The 20770-nt window shown below is 33.5% G+C and overlaps 1 protein-coding gene across 2 annotated transcripts in view; it reads left to right on the top strand.

Annotated features, from left to right (window-relative positions):
* The window catches only part of CDH19 (cadherin 19), a 59618-nt gene extending 53975 nt beyond the window's left edge, over positions 1–5643 (top strand). For both annotated transcript variants that reach the window (XM_090137333.1, XM_031589014.2), the window contains 2 exons: positions 447–698; positions 4979–5643. In XM_090137333.1, the coding sequence (XP_089993459.1) occupies positions 447–698; positions 4979–5469 (743 nt within the window). In that variant the 3' untranslated portion in view covers positions 5470–5643. The remainder of the gene's footprint in view (positions 1–446; positions 699–4978) is intronic.
* The last annotated feature ends 15127 nt before the right edge of the window (positions 5644–20770 follow it).

A 20770-nucleotide genomic window follows, 5' to 3' on the forward strand; every position in this document is an offset into this window, starting at 1 on the left:
GATCAAGTTTTGAATTAGGGAAAGAAATAAAAGATTTTTTTAGTGGACTTCTTTGCTTTCTGTTCTTTCAGTTTCCACATGCTCTCTCTGTGTGTCAGGCACACTTTTGGAGACCTTTCACAGGTAAACTTTCTATATTTCACCTGCAAACTGCTGGACTATTTACAAAGCATCATTGTAAGAATCAGCTAATTGGACAGAGCTGTGGGATTTTTTTTAGCTTTGAAAACACAGCTTTAAAAACACATTTTATTAGTGAAACTGGAAAATATATGACAAAATAAATGCATTATTCACACTTCACACAAGCAAAGGACACATGTCCATAACTGGACTTACTTTCTTAACTTCTGTCATATTTAGCATTGTTTTAAATAGGTTGGATTCCACTGCATATTTATTGTTGCAAAATGCGAAATGTTTATCACATATAATTTATCTTCTAGATAACACAGCTGGAATTTTCACAGCAGTAAGTGGCTTCAGTAGACAAGAGCAGTTTTATTTCTTCTTGCCAATCTTAATTCTGGATAATGGATCTCCACCACTTACAAGCACAAATACACTCACTGTCACTGTCTGTGACTGTGATACTGAAGTGAACACCTTATACTGTCGTTATGGAGCTTTCCTGTATTCCATAGGCCTCAGCACAGAAGCTTTAGTTGCTGTTTTGGCTTGCCTACTAATACTCCTGGGTAAGTATAAGTGAGATATATGGTTATGTTTTCTTCTCCAATAGTTCAGATTATGTGACAAAGGTATTTCCTTGACTGGGGAAAAATAGAAATACTGCCTTATTGAGGAAAAAATGTGATAATGTAGATCTTTTGTTTCCTTTCTGCTTTCTAAAGTAATACTATTTTTTTCCAGTTTTCCATAAAATTTAATTCCTAACACAATTCTATAAAAGTTGGCTTTAGTTGATCCATGATTCTATTTATTTCTCCAGCAGTAACATTAATAAACATCTGGAAAGGCAAAGTCTGTACAGAGCCCAGCTAAAGCTGACACAGAGTTATGAAAGGAGATTGGTTAGTAAAAGATACCTTTGGTGGAGAAATGATCATTCTTCCTTAGTTACGCCAAATACATGGCTAAGATAAATGCAATTTAATTAAAGAAAATCCTCTCAGAGAAAGCCTATCTCTAGAAACAAGCAGGATGTTCCTGTGTCCAGTCTGTTCAGCCTAGGAAAGAGAACACTTAGGGGCAATCTTATCAATGTGTTAAAAGTAATTGAAGGAAAGGTGTAAAGAAGATGGAGCCAGGCTCTTTTCAGTGATACACTGTGCTAGGACAAAAGGCAATGGGCACAAATTGGAGCACAGGAGGTTCTCCCTGTACACTGGGGAGAACTTATGTGCTATGCAGGTGTCTGACACTAACAAAGGTTGTCCAGAGAGGTTGTTGGGGGGTTGGGGGGTCTCCTTGGAGATCTATCAGAAGCTGCCTGGACATGGCTTTGGGTGGCCCATGCTTGAGAAGGAGTTGGGCTAGCTGTCCTCCAGAGATAATCTTTCAAACTCAGCTGTTCTTCAATTCTGTAATAACTGCATCTTCAGATAACATTTTATTCAGATGCTGAACATCTTTTTCCTCTCAAGAGACATAAAATTATCGTCCGCTACTCTTGCAAAGTATGGATGTGAAAAGGAAGCACCGTAAACAAATAGGAGATGTGTTTGTGAAGCCTCAATTATGCATAGTCAGCAAATGACACTCACAAAACCAGACCTGCACAGTCTAGTCTGGCATTTTCAGCCCTGCAAGACACAGTGGAGTCACACTACTCAGGGAAACAGCTTTTTTTTCCTGGAAAGCACACAATGATCTCTACTACATTTTCTCTTTTTCAACAGAAGGAAATAGGGGACAATATCCCTGAAGTGTTTGATGAGTGACTTGACACTGACATACTATAACAGCAGGCCCATTGTAGAAATTACTCACCAAAGATTAACTATTCTTCCCAAATCTATGCCTGAGTTATGGTTAAGATACTGTAGTTTGAGGCCAGGAAAGAAAGATGATCAAACTGGGTAGGTTTGTTTTATCATTCAAACTGATGAGAATAAAGCAGCAGGGAAAGACTTCCAGCTCCAACTTCAGCTTCTGTTACTAGTGAAATAATATGGCATATCCATGTTATGCTTTATAATAAAATATCACAGGAAATACCGTACCCAAAAATATCACCAAATAACTGACAGATCTTAGGGAAACAATTTTTCAACCAATAGTGCAATTCTACAAACAAACAAACCCAACATCAGAAAATGAAGGTAAAAACAGATTTCACTGGTATCAAATCATCATTTTAAATTGTAAAAACCTAGCATAACCAGTTTTTCAGAAACTTCTAAGAAATATAAAAAAATATAATAACAAAATAAGCAGGAAAACTGAAACAAACTACAAACTATCTGATTGCTCAAATAGAATGTCTAGAAAAAAGGAATAAGAGTAGAAGTCTCATTGTCTTATGAAACAAATTTTCAGAGATAAACATCTCAATGTACTTGCTAGTGAGAGCAAATACGGTGTTAATATTTATAGACTTTCGTAGATTTAGATTATTGAAAAGTTACACTGAACAAGTGAACCCCACCCATATTATGCATTCTATCCACAAGCTTATGGCAACTTAGCACAAGGCATAGAAATTGGATCTAATTATTTCCTCTTATTTTTCTTTTGATCTTCCAACTGAATCTCTGCATGAGAACTCACTGAAATTTCTCCTAGAATGTACCCATAATATAGTCCTACAGTGGCATGCATTGCACAGCAGCAGCACGCTTATGAGTTATGAATAAGGAGTTTATATGTCTTCGAACTCTTAGGATTATGTGACATGCAGGAAAATGGAGAAAAAACAAAGTTCTATTAAAAAAAAAATAAATCTCTCTAAACAATTTGAGTAGATAGGGTTATTAAAACAATGAAAGAGTACTTCGTTATTGTTATATCTAAATTGAAGAAATCTTGCCAGATACAAGCCAATTCTTGACTCCACAGAGAGGTCCAGAATACAGTAGATCCCCCACTTCTCACTCCAGGCTTCCAACAGAGAAAACAGGAATATATTATAGGGATAATATATTATCCCTAGATAATATAGACTTCCCTGCACTTCCAGAGTCACCTTACTTGACTGAGCTGAAAATTGAAATGCAGCTCCCTATACTGATGTACTTACCTTTTAGTCTGTGCAAGCTTACAAATAGGCCAAAGTGCATTTCAAGGATTGTTGCAGGACATCTAAACCTGGTCACTTTGTGCTATGCATTTACAGAGTTGAGGACCATGCAAAGTAGTCACTGCCACTGCTTTGTCAAGGCCATCTTAGTCACTTGCAGACAGATCCTCTCTCTAAAGAAAAGAGTTGCTGTCTACTGGGGCTATGAATATCATAGAAGTTAAAGTAAGAATATAGATCTAAAAAATTAGACAGAAGTTAATATCCATGAGTTAATTAATGAATTAAACCCTCTCATGTATATTTACGACAATTCAAAATTGAACAATAAAAGGCTGAACACATTATGTATTTGCAACTTACAGCTGAGCATTAAATCTTATTTATTCATTTTTTACTTTAGCTGATATTATGATATTTACTGTTGTAACTGTTCACTATGCAGAGGACTTTGAGAACTAGGAGTACTACAAAGTTGTTTGTTTTTTAAAAAATATATAACATTGTAAAAGTTTTTGTTTCCAGTGCTTCCAAGTTTTATGCTAGTATCTCAAGATCTCATGAAACAATGAGGGGAAATAAGATGCCTCATATCCCCAAGTGAGATAAAACCTTGTCATGATTGGCAGTTATATCATGTTATATCCTGTGTCATAATTTACAGTTAAGCACTTGACATCCACCTTTTAGATATTTATAAGAGTTTATAAGATCTCCTCTCAGTCTTCTTCTCCAGGCTGAACAGCTCCAGGTCTCACAGCCTTTCCTCATAATGGAGATACTTCCAGGCCCTAAATCACCTCTGTGACCCTCAGCTGGACTCTCTCCAGTAGCTCCCTGTCTTTCTTGTATTGGGGAGCCCAAACATGGACACAGCACTTCAAATGTGGCCTCACTAGGACAAGGCAGATGGGGAAGGATCACCTCTCTCAACCTACTGGCTATATTCTTTTTAATGCACCCCAGGATATCATTGGCCTTCTTGGCCACAAGGGCACACTGCTGGCTCATGGCCAACCTGTTGTCCACAAGTGACAGACTGATCCTTCTCTGCAGGGAAACATTAATCTCTCTGTATGTCATAGAATATTTAAACTGAATTGTTCAGATAAAAATGAAATGGTATAAGATTTAAAAAAACCTCTTTAAAATATTTTTTTTAAAAAAAGATTCTCATATGTTAAAATTGGAACTGTTCTTATTCATAAGCCTCCGCTGCTACAGCATTACACAAAATTTAGTTATACTCCTCAAATTTCTAAATCAATGTTGTATAAAAAATTGAGCCACACCCTGCATGATCTATGGAACTGAATTATTTTTGACCAATTGAGGGGGATATTTAGCTCACTGCCTCATTTTTCATCTGTTCTTCCTGGGTCTCTGATGTGAAAGGAAGAGAGATTAAAAACTTTAAATTTTGAATATAAAATTGATATATTATGTGATAAAACAAAGCAGTTTCAAAAAACATAATCTGTTTCCATCACTGCTTCAAACTCTCATCTACTCAAAGAATTGCTCCATTTCATTCACCCCTTTTATAAGTCCCTCTGTAGCAGTTTTTCCACCACATACTATACTCAGTTCAAAACCATAAAATCTGTAAAAATCACGGTTCTATAAATTTGATAAGATAGCTTCACTTTGCAATTGCAGTGATATTAAGAAACATTATTATTTTTAAAGGCTTTCCAGGCACATTCAAAGTCTTTGGCTTTGTTTATATTTTCCCTTGCTTTCTTTTTGTTTTGTTTTGTTTGTTTGTCTTGTCAGTGTTCTTTTTGGCGATTATAGGCATAAGACAGCAGAGGAAGAAGACTCTCTTTCCAGAGAAAGTGGAAGAATTCAGAGAGAACATTGTCAGGTATGATGATGAAGGAGGTGGTGAGGAAGACACAGAAGCTTTTGATATTTCAGCACTGAGGACACGTACTGTCTTGAGAACACACAAACCTCGAAAGAAAGTCACCACAGAAATCCACAGCCTCTACAGACAGTCTCTGCAGGTTGGTCCTGACAGTGCTATTTTCAGGCAATTCATTTCAGAAAAGCTTGAAGAAGCCAATACAGACCCTAGTGCTCCTCCATATGACTCACTTCAGACATACGCATTTGAGGGGACTGGCTCTTTAGCAGGATCTCTCAGCTCCTTAGGGTCAAATATGTCAGATGTGGATCAAAATTATGACTACCTTTTAGGCTGGGGACCTCACTTTAAACAGCTTGCAGGCATGTATGCTTCCCAAAGGAGTACTAGAGATTAGTTATTGTTTGATCACTTATTTTTTCCATAAATTCTCAACAACCAAAATCAACTCAGTTTTTAAAAAGGAGGTCATACCACATTCAAGCATAAAAATAAAGACCTAAGTCTTGGATGTGGAGATTTTCTGAAAAATCATACCAGGCCTATCATTATTTGAGAGGATGGGCATTCTCCATTTGGGAAAAGAAAAAAAAAAAAAGAGAGAGAGAGAAGAAAAGAAAAAGAAAAAAAAAAAGAGAGAAAAGAAAAAGAAAAAAGAAAGAAAAGAAAAGAAAAGAAAAGAAAAGAAAAGAAAAGAAAAGAAAAGAAAAGAAAAGAAAAGAAAAGAAAAGAAAAGAAAAGAAAAGAAAAGAAAAGAAAAGAAAAGAAAAGAAAAGAAAAGAAAAGAAAAGAAAAGAAAAGAAAAGAAAAGAAAAGAAAAGAAAAGAAAAGAAAAGAAAAGAAAAGAAAAGAAAAGAAAAGAAAAGAAAAGAAAAGAAAAGAAAAGAAAAGAAAAGAAAAGAAAAGAAAAGAAAAGAAAAGAAAAGAAAAGAAAAGAAAAGAAAAGAAAAGAAAAGAAAAGGAAAGAAAAGGAAAGAAAAGAACTAAGATTGTGCTGCTTTGGATATCAAGACCCCTATTTTGTGCACAGAAAACCTGGGTCTTCAAGTACAGATGGAGGAATATAAGCCATTGTTATTGTAAATATTCTGTCATCCACAAGCTTTAAACTATTTCCAAAGTTGACAGACTTTCGCTCTCACAGTTGAATATATTCATAAAGCAAAGTTAAATATTCATATTTGTATAATGCTTCATTATATAAATACACTTGTGTGACAAAGTAGAATACAATTGTCAGAAGTGCTTTATAATCTATTTATTGTTTGTAAGATGATAAAACTAATATAAATCTCCTTTCCTATAAACACAAAAATAAATACCTGTTACAACACCAGCATACTAATCTCTATAATGGAACTATTGGGAAATACATAAAACCAATACTTATTTTAGCAAATAAGATAGGAAAAAGAAAAAAGAAATTAGTTCAGGTTAGAATCAATATTAAACATAAATACTGTAGTTCACCATGTTATATTACTGTATTTAAATTATTATCAAAGCATAAGTATTTATCTTTAAGAATTTAAATATGACTGTTATACCAGCATAGAGTTTTTTTTAATTATTATTATTATTATTTTTATTTTTTATGGAATACAATATTATCTGAAGTAATCAATTTTACTATAACACTATCATGGATCTTTAAAATTCTAAGCTGATGATTATAAGACTTTGTGTATAACATTGGATGATAAGATAGTAAAATGTTCTAATGTTGATCCGTTCCTTCTGAAAATGATCCTGTATCATTCTATTAGACTCAAATAAAACTTCAAAGTTAATTTCCCACTGTGTTTTTTGCAAATAGTCTACAGTGAATACAAAGATATCTCAGACGATTTCCATGCTCTTACATACACAGCTACTCAGCAACAGCTTTGAATCTAAGAGTCATCGAATAATAAAATGTAATCAAAATGTTCTGTCTGGAAAAAGGGACCCACTTGTTTTTTATTTATTTCTCTTCTATTAGCTGCTTATTTTACAGATGTTTAATCAATGTTTTCCTTCTTGCTCAGGTTGGAAAAGACCTTAAAGATCATGAAGTCCAACCACAACCTAACCATACTACCCTAAATCTAACAACCCTCCGCTAAATCATGTCCCTGAGCACCACATCCAAATGGCTTTTAAACACATTCGGGGATGGGTGACTCAGCCACCTCCCTAGGGAGCCTATTCCAGTGCTTAACAACCCTTTCTATAAAGACATTTTTCCTGATATCCAACCTAAACCTACCACTGTATTGATGATTCTAATACTTGTGTTCAGCTCTCAAATAGTTGCAATTTTGAGTGTTTTTTTTTTTTTTTTTTTTCTGTTTATAAATATATAATATTGTGCATATTAATTATTTGATCCAAGCAGCAAAGAGAAAGAGAGTGCCCTTATTGTTTGGAGATAGTGAGAACTACAGTTTTAGTATTAGGTTTATAGATTTACACAGATGTTACCCTAAAAAAATCCACAGATGGCCACAGTGGTCTTACTAGAATTCCTCATACTTTTATGCTGTATTTAGTACAAATAGGATAAAAATGTCTGATCCTTTCTCAATCCAGATAGTTTCTCTGTTTAGATGAGGAAGTAACTTTGAATACCTAATCATGTTTCGTCTGACATTACGATTTCTTCTGTTGACTGTAATGAACTGTAATAGACAATTTTTGTAAATAATCTACACTGTTGTCAAATCCAGTGACTTCTATATGAAAGACAATGATGACCTACAATAGCTCTCAAATAATCATTACCCAAAAAGCCCTAAGACAGGGAAATGGAGTTTGTCTCTGAAGAAAATATTCTTAGTTGTTACTGGGCCTCATCTTGTTAGGTTCCTGATATTCTAAGTCAATCCTGTTGATTTCTTTCCACTTGTGAGAAATGAATCATTGGATCATATGTAACTTCATATTTCATTTGATATTTTGTACTTAATTTAGCCGAAAAAAGATCTGCAGAAATGTTGTATAGAAGTCTCTGATTACTCATGGGAAATAAAAAATTTGAGAGATTCAAACAATTACTAGTATGAAATTAATAAAGGACAAGTTATAATCTGGAGTATTTGATGAGATCTATTAAACTATGTTCTTAGGGGAATCTTCCATTACTGTTTAAAATTCACCAGTAACTAAGATTAGCCACAATATGGGCTGAAGTGAAGAGTGAAAGTGTGGTAACAAAAGATAAATATATATTCTGTGTTCTTGACCTGCCTGAGCAAATATAAAGAAGTGTTATCTAAGTGTTATCTGGTCAAAGATCATACATAAAGATCATACAAACTGTCTTCTATACAAATATTCTGGAGAAATTTTCCTGGTTTTTTTTGGTTTTTTTTTTTGGTGGGGTGGGGGTTGTTGTTGTTTTTTGTTTTTCTGTCACAGGTTAAGAGCAGGTAAAATACATGACTAAAGATAATTTTCCTTTTTTTCAGTCCTCATTCATAGGGGTTTAATTATGTGTTATTAGTTTTATTATTTAAAGGAAATGAAATTTATGCATACTTTAATAAATAATGTTCATCTGTTTGATGGTAAGAAAAAACCAAAATCACTTGCTACCAGATTGCAGTTTCATACTTATTACTGTGACTGGAAAAGGAAGGGTTTGTTTGTTGGTTCATCCAAAATATAATGGCTACTTTTAATTTTCATTTTGTTTATCAGGATGCAGGGTTTTTTTTATTATAACATTGGAAGCTCTCCTGCTTGTCACACCAGACAACCTCAGTCTTTAGTTCTCATAATTTTTTTATAGTCTTCTCACAGACACTGTCATTACATTTCTTGCTTTGCTTTGAAAATTAACATTGGAAAAGTGGTTAACACTCATTCTTAACTGTAGGGAGTAAGGGAGTAACCTGTCAGATGAGAATAAAATATTTTTGACAAGAGAGTGTGAATTTTATGTTTAAAGTCAGATATAATGTATGCTCTCTTAGGAGCAGAAGGTGAAGGAGATTATGTGATTATGTTGGCAAAGGATATATTTATCCTTGATCCAGAATATAAACAAACATAGAAGAAATTATACGAAGAATGTCAGTAGCTACTTACAAAGATTTCTCCACCAGAAATTTATGAAGTAAAATAAAATAGGTAAATATTTTGAAAAAGTTGATGCATTTTGTAACAGTAGCTTTACTCTTAAAAAAAAAATAATAATCTTCATATATATGTCTAAATCAGCCCTATGTCTCATACAGAGTCCAAAGAACAGTAAGCTATAGATAGGATACAATATATGTACAGACAAATTACTTAGATAAGTGTGAAACACTTTACCCATGGCAGATAGGTTGTAACAATAGGCAAAAACATGCATGACTCAAGAAATGGCAGTTTTATATATGCCCAGACGGATTAATTGTGACTTAGAATGTGTTTTAATAATATTGAGGTTTACAATTTGATTAGCATTCTATATGTAGGGATTCAAGTAACACTGGTTTATAGAGAAACAATATTTGCATACGTATGACAAAACAAAACAAAACAAAACAAAAAAAACCCAAGTTATTAGATTAAAACATAGAAGTATGTAAATCTATGCACAGATATATGATGTACCACTTCTGACATTGTTATGAGTAAATTCATTTCTGCCATTAAAATTCCACAGAAAATTATTGATTTCACAAAGGATATCATGAACAGTTTTGGTAGCCTGTGAGCTGCAGTATTGATTCTGTATGTTAGCCTTACCAATGTGATAGAAAAAACACATATATTCTGAGGATGCATGAGATAAAGGCAAGAACTAGATGGTTTTGAAGAATGAAGAATAGAAAATAGATACAAATTGATGGCACAAAATACGAGATCATCTACTCTAGTAATAGCTATTAAAAAACATCAGTTTTATACTGGACATTTATCTAGATTAATTAAGCATGACAAAGGATATCTTAGCTCCTAAACTTACAATGAATAGCCAAAAAGATGCAACTCAAGAAATATATAAAATATAAAATATATACCAAAGCTGTAATAAAAAATAAAATAGGCAAAAGAAAGTGCAGACCATGAAATTATATTAAGATTGATTATCTGATGTTTCAATTATTTGACATTTCATTCTTCTCTTTTGTCTGAATGACCAATCACACTAATATTGTCTCTGACAGTCACACGCACACATAAACAGAAAACCAAATATTAGCTCTAATATTAGTTATTGTTAATAAGTGTTCAGAGTACTCTCTGGCAAAGTCAAACATGGTGCCCAATAAAAGATAACAGTAAAAAAAAAAAAAAAAAAGAGAGAGAGAGAGATACAAGATGCTATCCTTAAACATCTCCTTTTATAGTCTAATTCATTTATTTTGTTACAAATGACACTTTATTTACATTACACTCGAATTCAAAATATCATTTCAAATAGCTTGAGACTTATGTTAATCAATGAGAATTAATTTTATGTGAATCATTAAGAATTATTGCAACTTCAGCAATACTTCACTGAAGTTCTCAAAACAGCTTTTCCTCACAAAAATTTTATCCCATTACCACCATTACTGAATCTAGAAGCACCCTAATTATCATCTCAAAATGTTTGCATCCACTGCATTTAATCTCACCTAACTTGAATCATTTAAAAATTACTGCTCATAATCTCTGTCTGGAATTGCCAGACTCATGGTATTGAATAGTTTTGACTAGAGCAGAAGACTGAAAAATACTAAAGCTCAAAGTCTTTTTTTCTATCTTGTGTTCCCTTTTTTTTTGCTGTGAATTCAGTATGCCAATCCTGTCAACAGCTCAGAAGTTTGAGATAGGCTAGACATGCTGGACATACTCCAGAAAAGGATGATTGCAGCATCCTTCCTTATGGAAACAGCTTACACATAGTAAACATTATACACTGAAGAACTCCTGTGAACACATCTCTATCATATCACTAAGGACTCCAATCCATGATAAATCACTTGCAAAGCTTTGTCTGCTTTCCCCAGTCTGATGGTTATATAAGGTTCTTGCTTTGTCTTCTTGCCTTTCTATATGGCTGGGATTATTTTTAGCAACCCAATAAATATTTTTCTTTGACAATACTGCCTGTCAGCCTTAAATGATTAATATTTCTTTATAGTATTCCCCTAAAAGCTAAATATTTCCAAGTCAGCTCTGGTAGAGATAGCTATTTCACAATCACATATATCAGGAAATGCAGAAAATGAGAAAAAAATTCAAGGCCAATAGAGGTCAAGTGATTCATGTACCTGGTCATCACCTGAGCTGGAAACAAGCTGTAAATTCTGAAATATTCATTCAGTCCTCTGCTGTAATCCCTGGACTACATGTATTAGGTTATCTTTTGTTATTTTGGTTTGTTGTTGTTGTTGTTGTTGTTGTTTGTTTTTGATTGTTTGTTTTGTTTTTCAGCTCTACTTGTGCTTCTTTTTGAAGCTTTTTCTTTTTGTGCTTTCTTATTCATAAATTTGAATAATAATTTAAAATAAAATGCTCTGGACACTTGAGTTCACCTGTTCTGTTTGTGTAGATGACTTGGAATAATTTTTTGTATGTGGCCGCTGACAAACAAGGAGAAAGTAATGCAACTGCTATTTTCTTGTTTATTTATTTTTTGTTTGTTTGTTTATTTTTTGTTTTTTTTTTTGTTTTTTTTTTTCTTTTTTCCCAGAAGTAAATGGAAGTACATGAATGGCTTAAAGACAAAAAACTTAGGGCATCATTCAGTAAAAAAAATCTTGAACATGCTAACGTAAACATTTTCTTGTCCTCTCCATTTTGTATAACTTATCTAGTTATACTTTTCCCCTGTTGTGCTGTAAAAGGAATAGAAAGCCTTAGTATATGGAGGTGTCTCTTCTTTCTTACAGATACTTTGGAAACAGCAATCCATAACGAAGATTCCAGAGCTAATCATGGAAAAACAAAAATGAATGAGATAGTTTAAATATTCACAAAATTCTCAATTGACAACTGTCAAACAAAACAAAACAACAACAAAACCCAACAACACCAAAGAAAAAATCAAAAATCAGATGATGAAACAAACAAAAAAACTATCACAAGCAATACTTAGTATATCTGGTTTGTGTTATTTTTCCATTGCCATTGGAGAGAAATTTAATTAGGTCTGATCGTTATAGAGAAAATATTCTAAAAATTATCCACAAAGTGAATGTTTCTGCTATAAATTTACAGTTTCTTTTTTAATAGGAGAAATCAGAGAAAACTCTTCTGGTTTAGTTCCTTCTTGTTTGCTTTTTTTACTGTTCAGGAAGAGAATTTTGCAACATGAATCATTGTGGGAACAGTGCATCTGTTATAGCAGACCACTGTGGAGTCCCATATCAATATTTGGAGTTGAAGCAGATATTTGGATGCAATTAGTAATGTTGCTGTCATGGATGAAAACCAAGTAACAGTTTAAATGAATAGGAATAATACTTTTGCACATTGAGAAGTCCATTCTGTCTGTACTTTCTAATTTTCCCTTGCAGAATCTAGGAAACAAATCTGTTTTGGAAATGCCTTGTGAAATTCTCACTCTTAGGTTTACTCCAGAGACCACACAGCACAAGTTTAGCTTTCCAGATTACTTTTCCTTGCTGAACTACCAGACTGTAGGATTCTGACAGCTGAGCATTTTCCAACAGGTAGAAATACCACTGTAAAATTCTGTTTTAGATATGAAATAGATTTTTACCAAGATTTCTACAACTTAAGCTCGAATAAAGGAAGAATTTGAATCTTTATTCTCCTTTTGCAGGGAGAACAAAGTACTTTCGTAGACATGTGAAAATTTTCCAGCTGTTACAGAGGACTAAAACGTCAGAGATGTTTTCTATCTTCTTGTTCTCTTAAGCTCAGTTTGTAACCCTTAGCAGAGAGATGACAATGAGAAAGATATTTCTAAGATAGACATTACCGGAATGTTAACATACAGATGATCAGTTCTCTCATACCTGTTTTTTGATTATTTCACTTTTAATAATTTTAACAATTTTTCAGTTGAATTCTGACAGTTTTTTTGTTGTTGCTGTTGTTGTTTTTAATTTCTAAGAGCAAATTTTAAGGAAAAGATAATCAAATGTTTATATAAATTTGCACAGAAGAAATAAAAATAAAAAATTTAAAAGGACAGAAATCCTATTGGCTCTCATTGGAAGCTCCTCAACTACCCCAACACCTGTTCTGACACAGTAGGCTACAAAAGCAATCTATATTTCTGGCATGCCATGTGGCAAATCATTGATGTACAAGTTGATGAACCAGTAACAGAGATACTGTGCTAAATAAGGCATTTGTTAATAGGGAAGAGACCTGCTAATTCATGGAAACCATTTTAATATCACCATTTAAGGACTCAAAGTTTCCTGGGCAAATGAGTCAAGCAAGTGACAGAGAGAGTAGATGTCTGTTTATTCAGTACAATGGTAAGTGTTACATGCTGGGATATTTCTCTGAAGAGAAATTCTCTTTAGTCTATGAAGACTAGGTCCCAAAGAGCTAGCTGATCATCAAGGATAGTCTCATAAATAAAACTAAAGATCAAACAAATCAGACATAGTAGATGGCTCTGCTGGCTCAGTGGAGAACTCCTGCCACAAAAAGAACCTTGAAGAAGTTGAAAGCACAAACATGCTGTAGGAAGAATGTAAAACCACTGTTCAGGCGTACCCAAATGTAATTAGAAAAGAAGAATTGAAACTCAGGAAGGATGTTAAAGTCAACAAGAATGCCTTTTGTAGCACACTGATTACAAAAGTAAAACAATTAAAATGTGGGTTCACTGAAGAATGAGAAGTCAGTTCTGTGTTGAGGGACATACATATGACCAGTTTGCCTAAAGCCTTCTTCATAGGCAAGATCAGCAGTCAGGCTTTCTAATAAACTAGATTTAGTGGCAGATTTTGGAGAGAGAGACATCTATTTCTCTCCAAGAAGATAAAGATCATTGTGGTGAACTACACTCTGTGTCAAAAACTGAGTGGTTCACTGTACTCAATGAGTTATTACACACTATTCATAGTGTACATATGTATGCACACTATACACACTCTACTGGTGTTCCTTAGGAGTCCTTACTGAGCCTCATATTGCTTATCATCTTCATCAATGCCCTGGAAAAGATACAGAGTGGACCTTCAGAAAGTGGAAAACAGCAAACTGTGAAGAACAGTCAGTATGCTGAGGGGAAGGAATGCCCTCAAAAGGCACCTGACAAAGATAGGGGTATCGGCAGATGTACAACTGAGCTTCTGCATTATGTTGAAATAGTAGGGAAATGTTGCTCTACGACTGTAGGTGACTTGCTATGACAATATCACTTATTCGTATGAATAGTAGAATGACATAAAGATTAAAATAAAACAAAACAGCAAAACAAAACGCCAGAGGTGTGCAAATATCACTAGCAGATTTGTAGATATCTTCAAATATCTCCAAATTTCAAAAACTGTTTGAGTGTAGAGTTTCTCATGCTAATATGATTTTCAGATATCTCTTTTGCTTAGCTAACTAGGTAAGAAAAGTAATGCCTTAGACAATTTTGTGATAATATTTGCCAAATAGTTACATTCAGAAATATTCTAGCTTGGAGAAAGAACAGGTACACAATAAATAACGTAACCATCTGTTTACCTAGAAAGCTGTTAGTACACAGATGGGCTCAAAGTATTAGCTTTCTGTTTTTTGTTTTTTGTTGTTTTAAGAAGTGCAAACAATTTTATTTTTTTTTTTGCCAACACCATAGCATGTATACGTAGACAGATAAAGTATACAAACTGTTTTCACAGATAAAAAATGTCATCGTAAAACCAACAACTCTAGCTTTTTTTTTTTTTTTTTTTTTTTTTTCACAGTTAGAAGCAATAAAACATGTAAATTTCCTGATTTGCTGGGAATTTAATACTTCCAGCCATTTTTCAGAAATTGGCATACCTTAAAAAAAGTTGGATTGGATCCAGCTATATCTGAAGGGCTTTTTGTGCTCTTACTTCTTAACACTGCATCCCTTATTAGCTATTTAAGGGGAAACCCTAAAACCTGTATGTTAGAGAGGAACGTAGAAAGAAATGAAAGGAACAGAAGGTATGTATGCAACTTAAAAACAAAACTAGAAATTGTAATAAGCCTTTTTTGAGGACAAAAAGTAAAAATAAACAAGCAAAGAACCTTTTACAGATCTGGAAAACACAAAGGTAAGCTTTAGAGATGAATTTGAGACACAAACATCAATTTCCTTTTGACTGTGACTGTTTTGAAATGATACTACACCCCTGACCCATATTCTAAGCTTTCAAAAGTATGTACACGGAGATGTAGAAAAACATCATTCTCTGATAGACAACAATTTTCTTTAATACTATCTTCAGGTTCTTTTTAAAGCTAATCTTTGAGCAGTGTCATATTCCAGGCAGTAGTTCATCTTGATTTGACATTATAGCTTACAAAAACTTCATTCTTTTGGTCTTAGATGTCCTCTTTTTTTTCTTTTTTCTTTTTCTTTTTCTTTTTTTGAGTCATATATAAATCCTCATTAAAAAGCTAATAATCCAGTTTGCAACACATATTTTAAATACTTGTTCTAAATGGCATAATCTGAAACTTATTTGCTGTCCCAATGCATTCTTAGTCCTATCCTATGCAAAACAAATATAAATTAATAACAATAATAATAATAGTAATAAGCTTCCTAATGATTAGAAAGTACTTATCTTTTTAGTAAAATAGGATTGTCAGGTAGGGACAATTAATTACCTATACAACAAGGAACATATTAAGAAAGTCCTTAAAATAATGTAATTGTAGGGATATTAAAATGATTTTTTAAGGAAGTATTAACTTCCTTAAAAAGTATTACTGGTGGTAATGTTTCATGCAGGTTTGTTTAGATTATTGAGTGGGAAAAAGACCCACAATAAATAGTTACAGTACTGGAAATTCTGAATATCTAAGAAGCACACGGGGTCATTAGGACTATATTCATTCTTCCATACTAAGTAGTTTTATAGACTGCTACACAACTGATATAAATCTGAAATTATCTGTCCAACCCTTTCATTCTGATGTCATTCTGCATTGCTGAACTATCCTAAAAGCTTTATTGAGAACCCTATTAGTTGGCTATTAGTTTTCTGTACCTCATTGCATAACATCAAAGTAAAGCCCTAAGACTAAGCTCTTGGCTTTTTGAACCTCTGCTCATTGTTGTCTTATGCTTATTTGCAGCACTGAAAGTTCTCATGGACTGAATGTATGTTGCAAAGTTATTGAAACAATCCTAATAAACTATATCTGCTGAGGTTTTTTTAAATTTTGTTTTGTTTTGTTTTCTGCTGAATGCAGAAAACATTTTTTTTCATCTACTTAAGTAGTGACTTTTTATTGCTTTACAAGAGACCTGAAGAGCCAGTGATTACTGAGATTTACTGCACAAGCAGCTTCCACTAAGTAGATGATTATATAGATCCTTTCATGCTCCTATATTAACTTAAATGCTGATTATTGTAGTTCTTTTTCATTTTCTTTCTTTAGTTTTTCTTCTCCTTTTTTTCTTTTTTTATTTTTTTTTACCTTAAGATGGTTCATATGGGTTCAAGTCATAGCATGTAAAGCATAAATGTGCTACTGTAGTATATGCTTTATATATCACAGAGCTTATTGGTGGGAAAGTCCTGATATCCAGGATTAGCTTCACACTGCGATTAACTTTTCAGTGGCAGAAGGATGGGATTTTTAATTCTAGGTTTTAATAAGTTTATGTCAGTTATCAGTTGAATGCTTTGGTTTGAAATTCACTGCTCCGACATGAAATGTCTTCATTCTACATCTTCTTGTTTTTTCAGATTCCCATAAACCAATTCTTTGAATATTTCCTACTCTTTGTTAAAGGGTTCATGCCAAAATAAACTCACCCAAGGATTTCAAACTTCAGTATTCACAATTCATTTTCTCATCAAGTGAATTTTCTCTTGAATCACACGTAACTGTTAATGCTTTGTCCAGTGTTAAACAAATCAAGCCTGTTTGTGCTCTTTCTGTATATGTCCATCTTGGGGGGAAAGAGGAGCAAAATGATAAATAACAAGGACCTAAAAGACAGTAAAGGTCTTGTCAAAGTTTTAGAAACGTGCTGGCTTAAAACCTATTATTAATTTAGGGATATTAGTGAAATAATAGCAATCAAGCTCAGAAAAAGCCTACCTATCCAGTTCTAAGTGTTAACATTTGAATCCCAAGCAGACCAATTAGTCATCATCCAACAACTGCCTGTGTTATTCAGTCTGTAAAACATGATAGCTCTCTGGTTATGAAACAGTGATTTTACTTTTTATTCTTCTTCTTATTACTATGATTTGCTAAAGTATTTGAAGCTTTCTTTTTTCAGATTCTCCCTGAAATAGATATAGGTCTACTGTAGAGCTCTTAAGACCTATGTATTCCAAAACTGTTCCACCTAGATAAGTTATTCTGTCTCAGAAACACTCATCCATTTGATTGAATTATAGCTTACTCAAACTCACATCCTCTTTCTATCTATCCAAGTGCCACCTGCATCTACCACATGAGCTACTTTCACCACCAAGTACTAAAATTACGATCATGATAAAACTAAGTGCAAGAACAAATTCTTGGCCTGTAGATATTGATCCACACATTTCAACAGTTAGATATTATTTACCTTAATGCATTTGTGACAATAAGGACTTCTGTGCAAGGGCCTGGGAAGGGTTGACAAGTGCACCAAAAAATGCGGTTTAAAGTTATACCAAATGCAGCACAAAGAATATTGTAGGATGCTCTAGCATAAAAATAAACTTTTATTTAAGTACATATGCTAAGTTGGTCTAAACACATCTACAGTGGACAGCCTCAGAACTGTAACTTACTTACAAGTGGCCATCCTGAAAAATCTATCCTGCTTGCCTGCATTTTTCTGTAGAGAGGTACAATAACTTTAGTCTATCCCTAACTTATTCTGTGAGGATTATCATACTATTAGAAGTCAAATTTAAACAAACAAACAAACAAACAAACAACAAAAAAATGTTCCCTAGGGAACAGACATAAGTATTTTGTGAGTTAACTATTTTAAGAACATCCAACAATACTGCAAATTGGAGAAGTGGACCTTCCATTATAAATCACTTGTTTCTCCAAGTGGTGCTCTGTTTTCTAATTAATTGGTCATAAAAGGCTTGCAGAAACTCGAGGTCACAAATTGCAGAAAATTATGGGAGAGTAGTTGAGTACTTCAAATCAGCCATAAAAGAACTAAAGTTAAATTCTACCTTTGTGCAGTACTTATATTGGATAGACTATAGCCTGAAAACATTCACTTTATGAAATAAACTTCAGCTATTTTTACTCAGCACAGAGCATGTCAAGGCAGATTATTTACTGTAGCTAAGTAGATGCTTCTTTTGTTTTGTCACTATTGTTGTTATAAACAAGAATGAAGAATAAGAGATGCAAGCCAATAGGGAAATGTTAATGATATGAATGAAGAATTTTGAAATGCTGCACAAATTGAGCAATCAAACAAAGGGAAAGTATTATTAAAAATAAATAAATAAATAAATAAAAACCTAAGAGGAAAAAAAAAAAGATTCTTATAATAATAATAATAATAAATAAAATAAAATAAAATAAAATAAAATAAAATAAAATAAGGTTATGGAATGAGCTTTCATCACTGCAACTTCTCCACCACAGCAGCTGTCCTGAAGTGGAACCACAGTGATCTCTATAGAAGAGGCAGAGGCCAGAGAATGTGAGCTGTAGATGAAATAATCAGGTAAGATAACCTCTTAAAGGAGGCAGTGTTTAGTAGTGGCAAGAAGTACTCATCTCATCCTCTTCGATGGTGATGAAGTCTGATCTTACATGCAACGTCTTACCCTCGGCAGCACCATCAGTTTGGAAAGCAAATACAAGTTCTACATCACTAGGGGGCACATGATAGTAACACGTTGCCACTCATTATGAAGTGACAGACTTCACGTTTATTGGAGAAGTAAAAAAAACCCACTTTTTAATGTTTTGATATTTGTGCACTGTATGAAAAACACTGCTTATCTTTCCTTGTAGCTAGTACGTGAAAATATATATATATTTTTACTATTTATCAGATAAAAAATGAGATTTGTGCTTCTTTTTGCATATTATTTTGCCCATTAAGGAGGCTTACTCTAGTCTTTATGAGAGAGCAAACTTAGAAAGAAAAAGCAGAGATTATTTAGCCTTAGTGACCGCAAGCTGTCTGAAGACTGTGTGGCCTTCTTAATAAATCCCAGTGCCTACACAGTTGTTTGCCTGGCTAACAGTAAGCTAGACTTGATGATTTATGTGAAAAAAGCAAGTAAACAAATACAAATACAAAACAAATACAAAAAACTCTAAGCCAACCAAACCTAATACACCAAAAGTTATCAAGCAGGAACATTGTTCCAGAATAATTGCTCTTAAGTGTCATGAACTTTGTCTGTACTTTGTAACTGATCACGTAAGGAGAATAAAAAATTCAAAAGTACTGCATAATATTCCAAAATTCCTTGTAAGGCAATTCTAGCTGTGGCTGCTACATGGTTGGCATCCTATTCCCTTAATATGTTTAACAAAATTGTACATGAAAGGTCCATTGAGTCCATCAGGTAGCTTGGCTAGCATCCCAGGACAGAGAGTTGGCACCAGGTAGGACTGACAAATGTGGCTGTTCAGTATGTGATAGGATTTATATCACTTGCCATCACAGATGATGGGACTGAATCATGGTTTCACTGAAATGACTGGTTTCACTGAATTGAATCCTCTTTGCAGAGGTTTACTTTTTGAGAAGTTTTGCAGCTATCATATCCGCTCCATATATATAATATGTGTGTGTGTGTCCACGTTTGTATTTATACTCATAAGGAAAATCTGAGACAATGACATGACATTCAAATTTTCTTGTATGATGGAATACAGAACAAGGTCAGAGAAGAGCAAGTCATTCTCAATCTATGTTTATCTATGTCTCTCTCCCACTCAGCATAAGTTTTCAAATGCTGGTTTAAATATTAACTTCCTCCCTTATGACTGTCTATCACCTTTATTAACATTGCTTTTAAAAGACATTAATATTTTTGGTCAGCTATATATTATCAACCATCTGTGTGAAGCAGCTGAAGCAGTTGGTATTCTTTCATTTTCTTTTTAAAAGAGATTAGATTTTAAAAGTAACCTTACATTTTAAGAGCAAAATATTTAAATATCAAACATTTCAAAATATAAGTAATATACTGAATATTTCTTATATTGCTGCTTATTTTTGTTTGTTTGTTAAAAAATTACTAAGAAGAATGGGAGAAAAAAATCCTTGAAAATTTATTTAATTAATTCATCAGAATAAAAACCATGCAAAGCACTGCTTGTGAGACTTATACTACTTAGCCACTAATTTATATTGTCATATCAAATGTTTTATGGGAAAAGTTTCTAGGTTCACTCCAGTTCTTCATAAGCCATCATTAAGGACTTCTGTGACCTCTAATCAACATCAATAGAATGGTGAAAGAATGCATCTCTAGAGATTATTGGTTGAAATCCATTGCTCAAATAGAGCCACCTAGAGCAAACTGCCCAGGCCCACATCCAGACAGCCTCTGGAGATCACCAAGGAGGAAATCCCACAGCCTCTGGGCAGATTGTGCCACTGCTGCCTAGTGTTCAGA

The sequence above is a fragment of the Phasianus colchicus genome, chromosome 3 (assembly GCF_987193195.1).
Source record: "Phasianus colchicus chromosome 3, bPhaCol1.hap1.1, whole genome shotgun sequence".
Taxonomy (NCBI): domain Eukaryota; kingdom Metazoa; phylum Chordata; class Aves; order Galliformes; family Phasianidae; genus Phasianus; species Phasianus colchicus.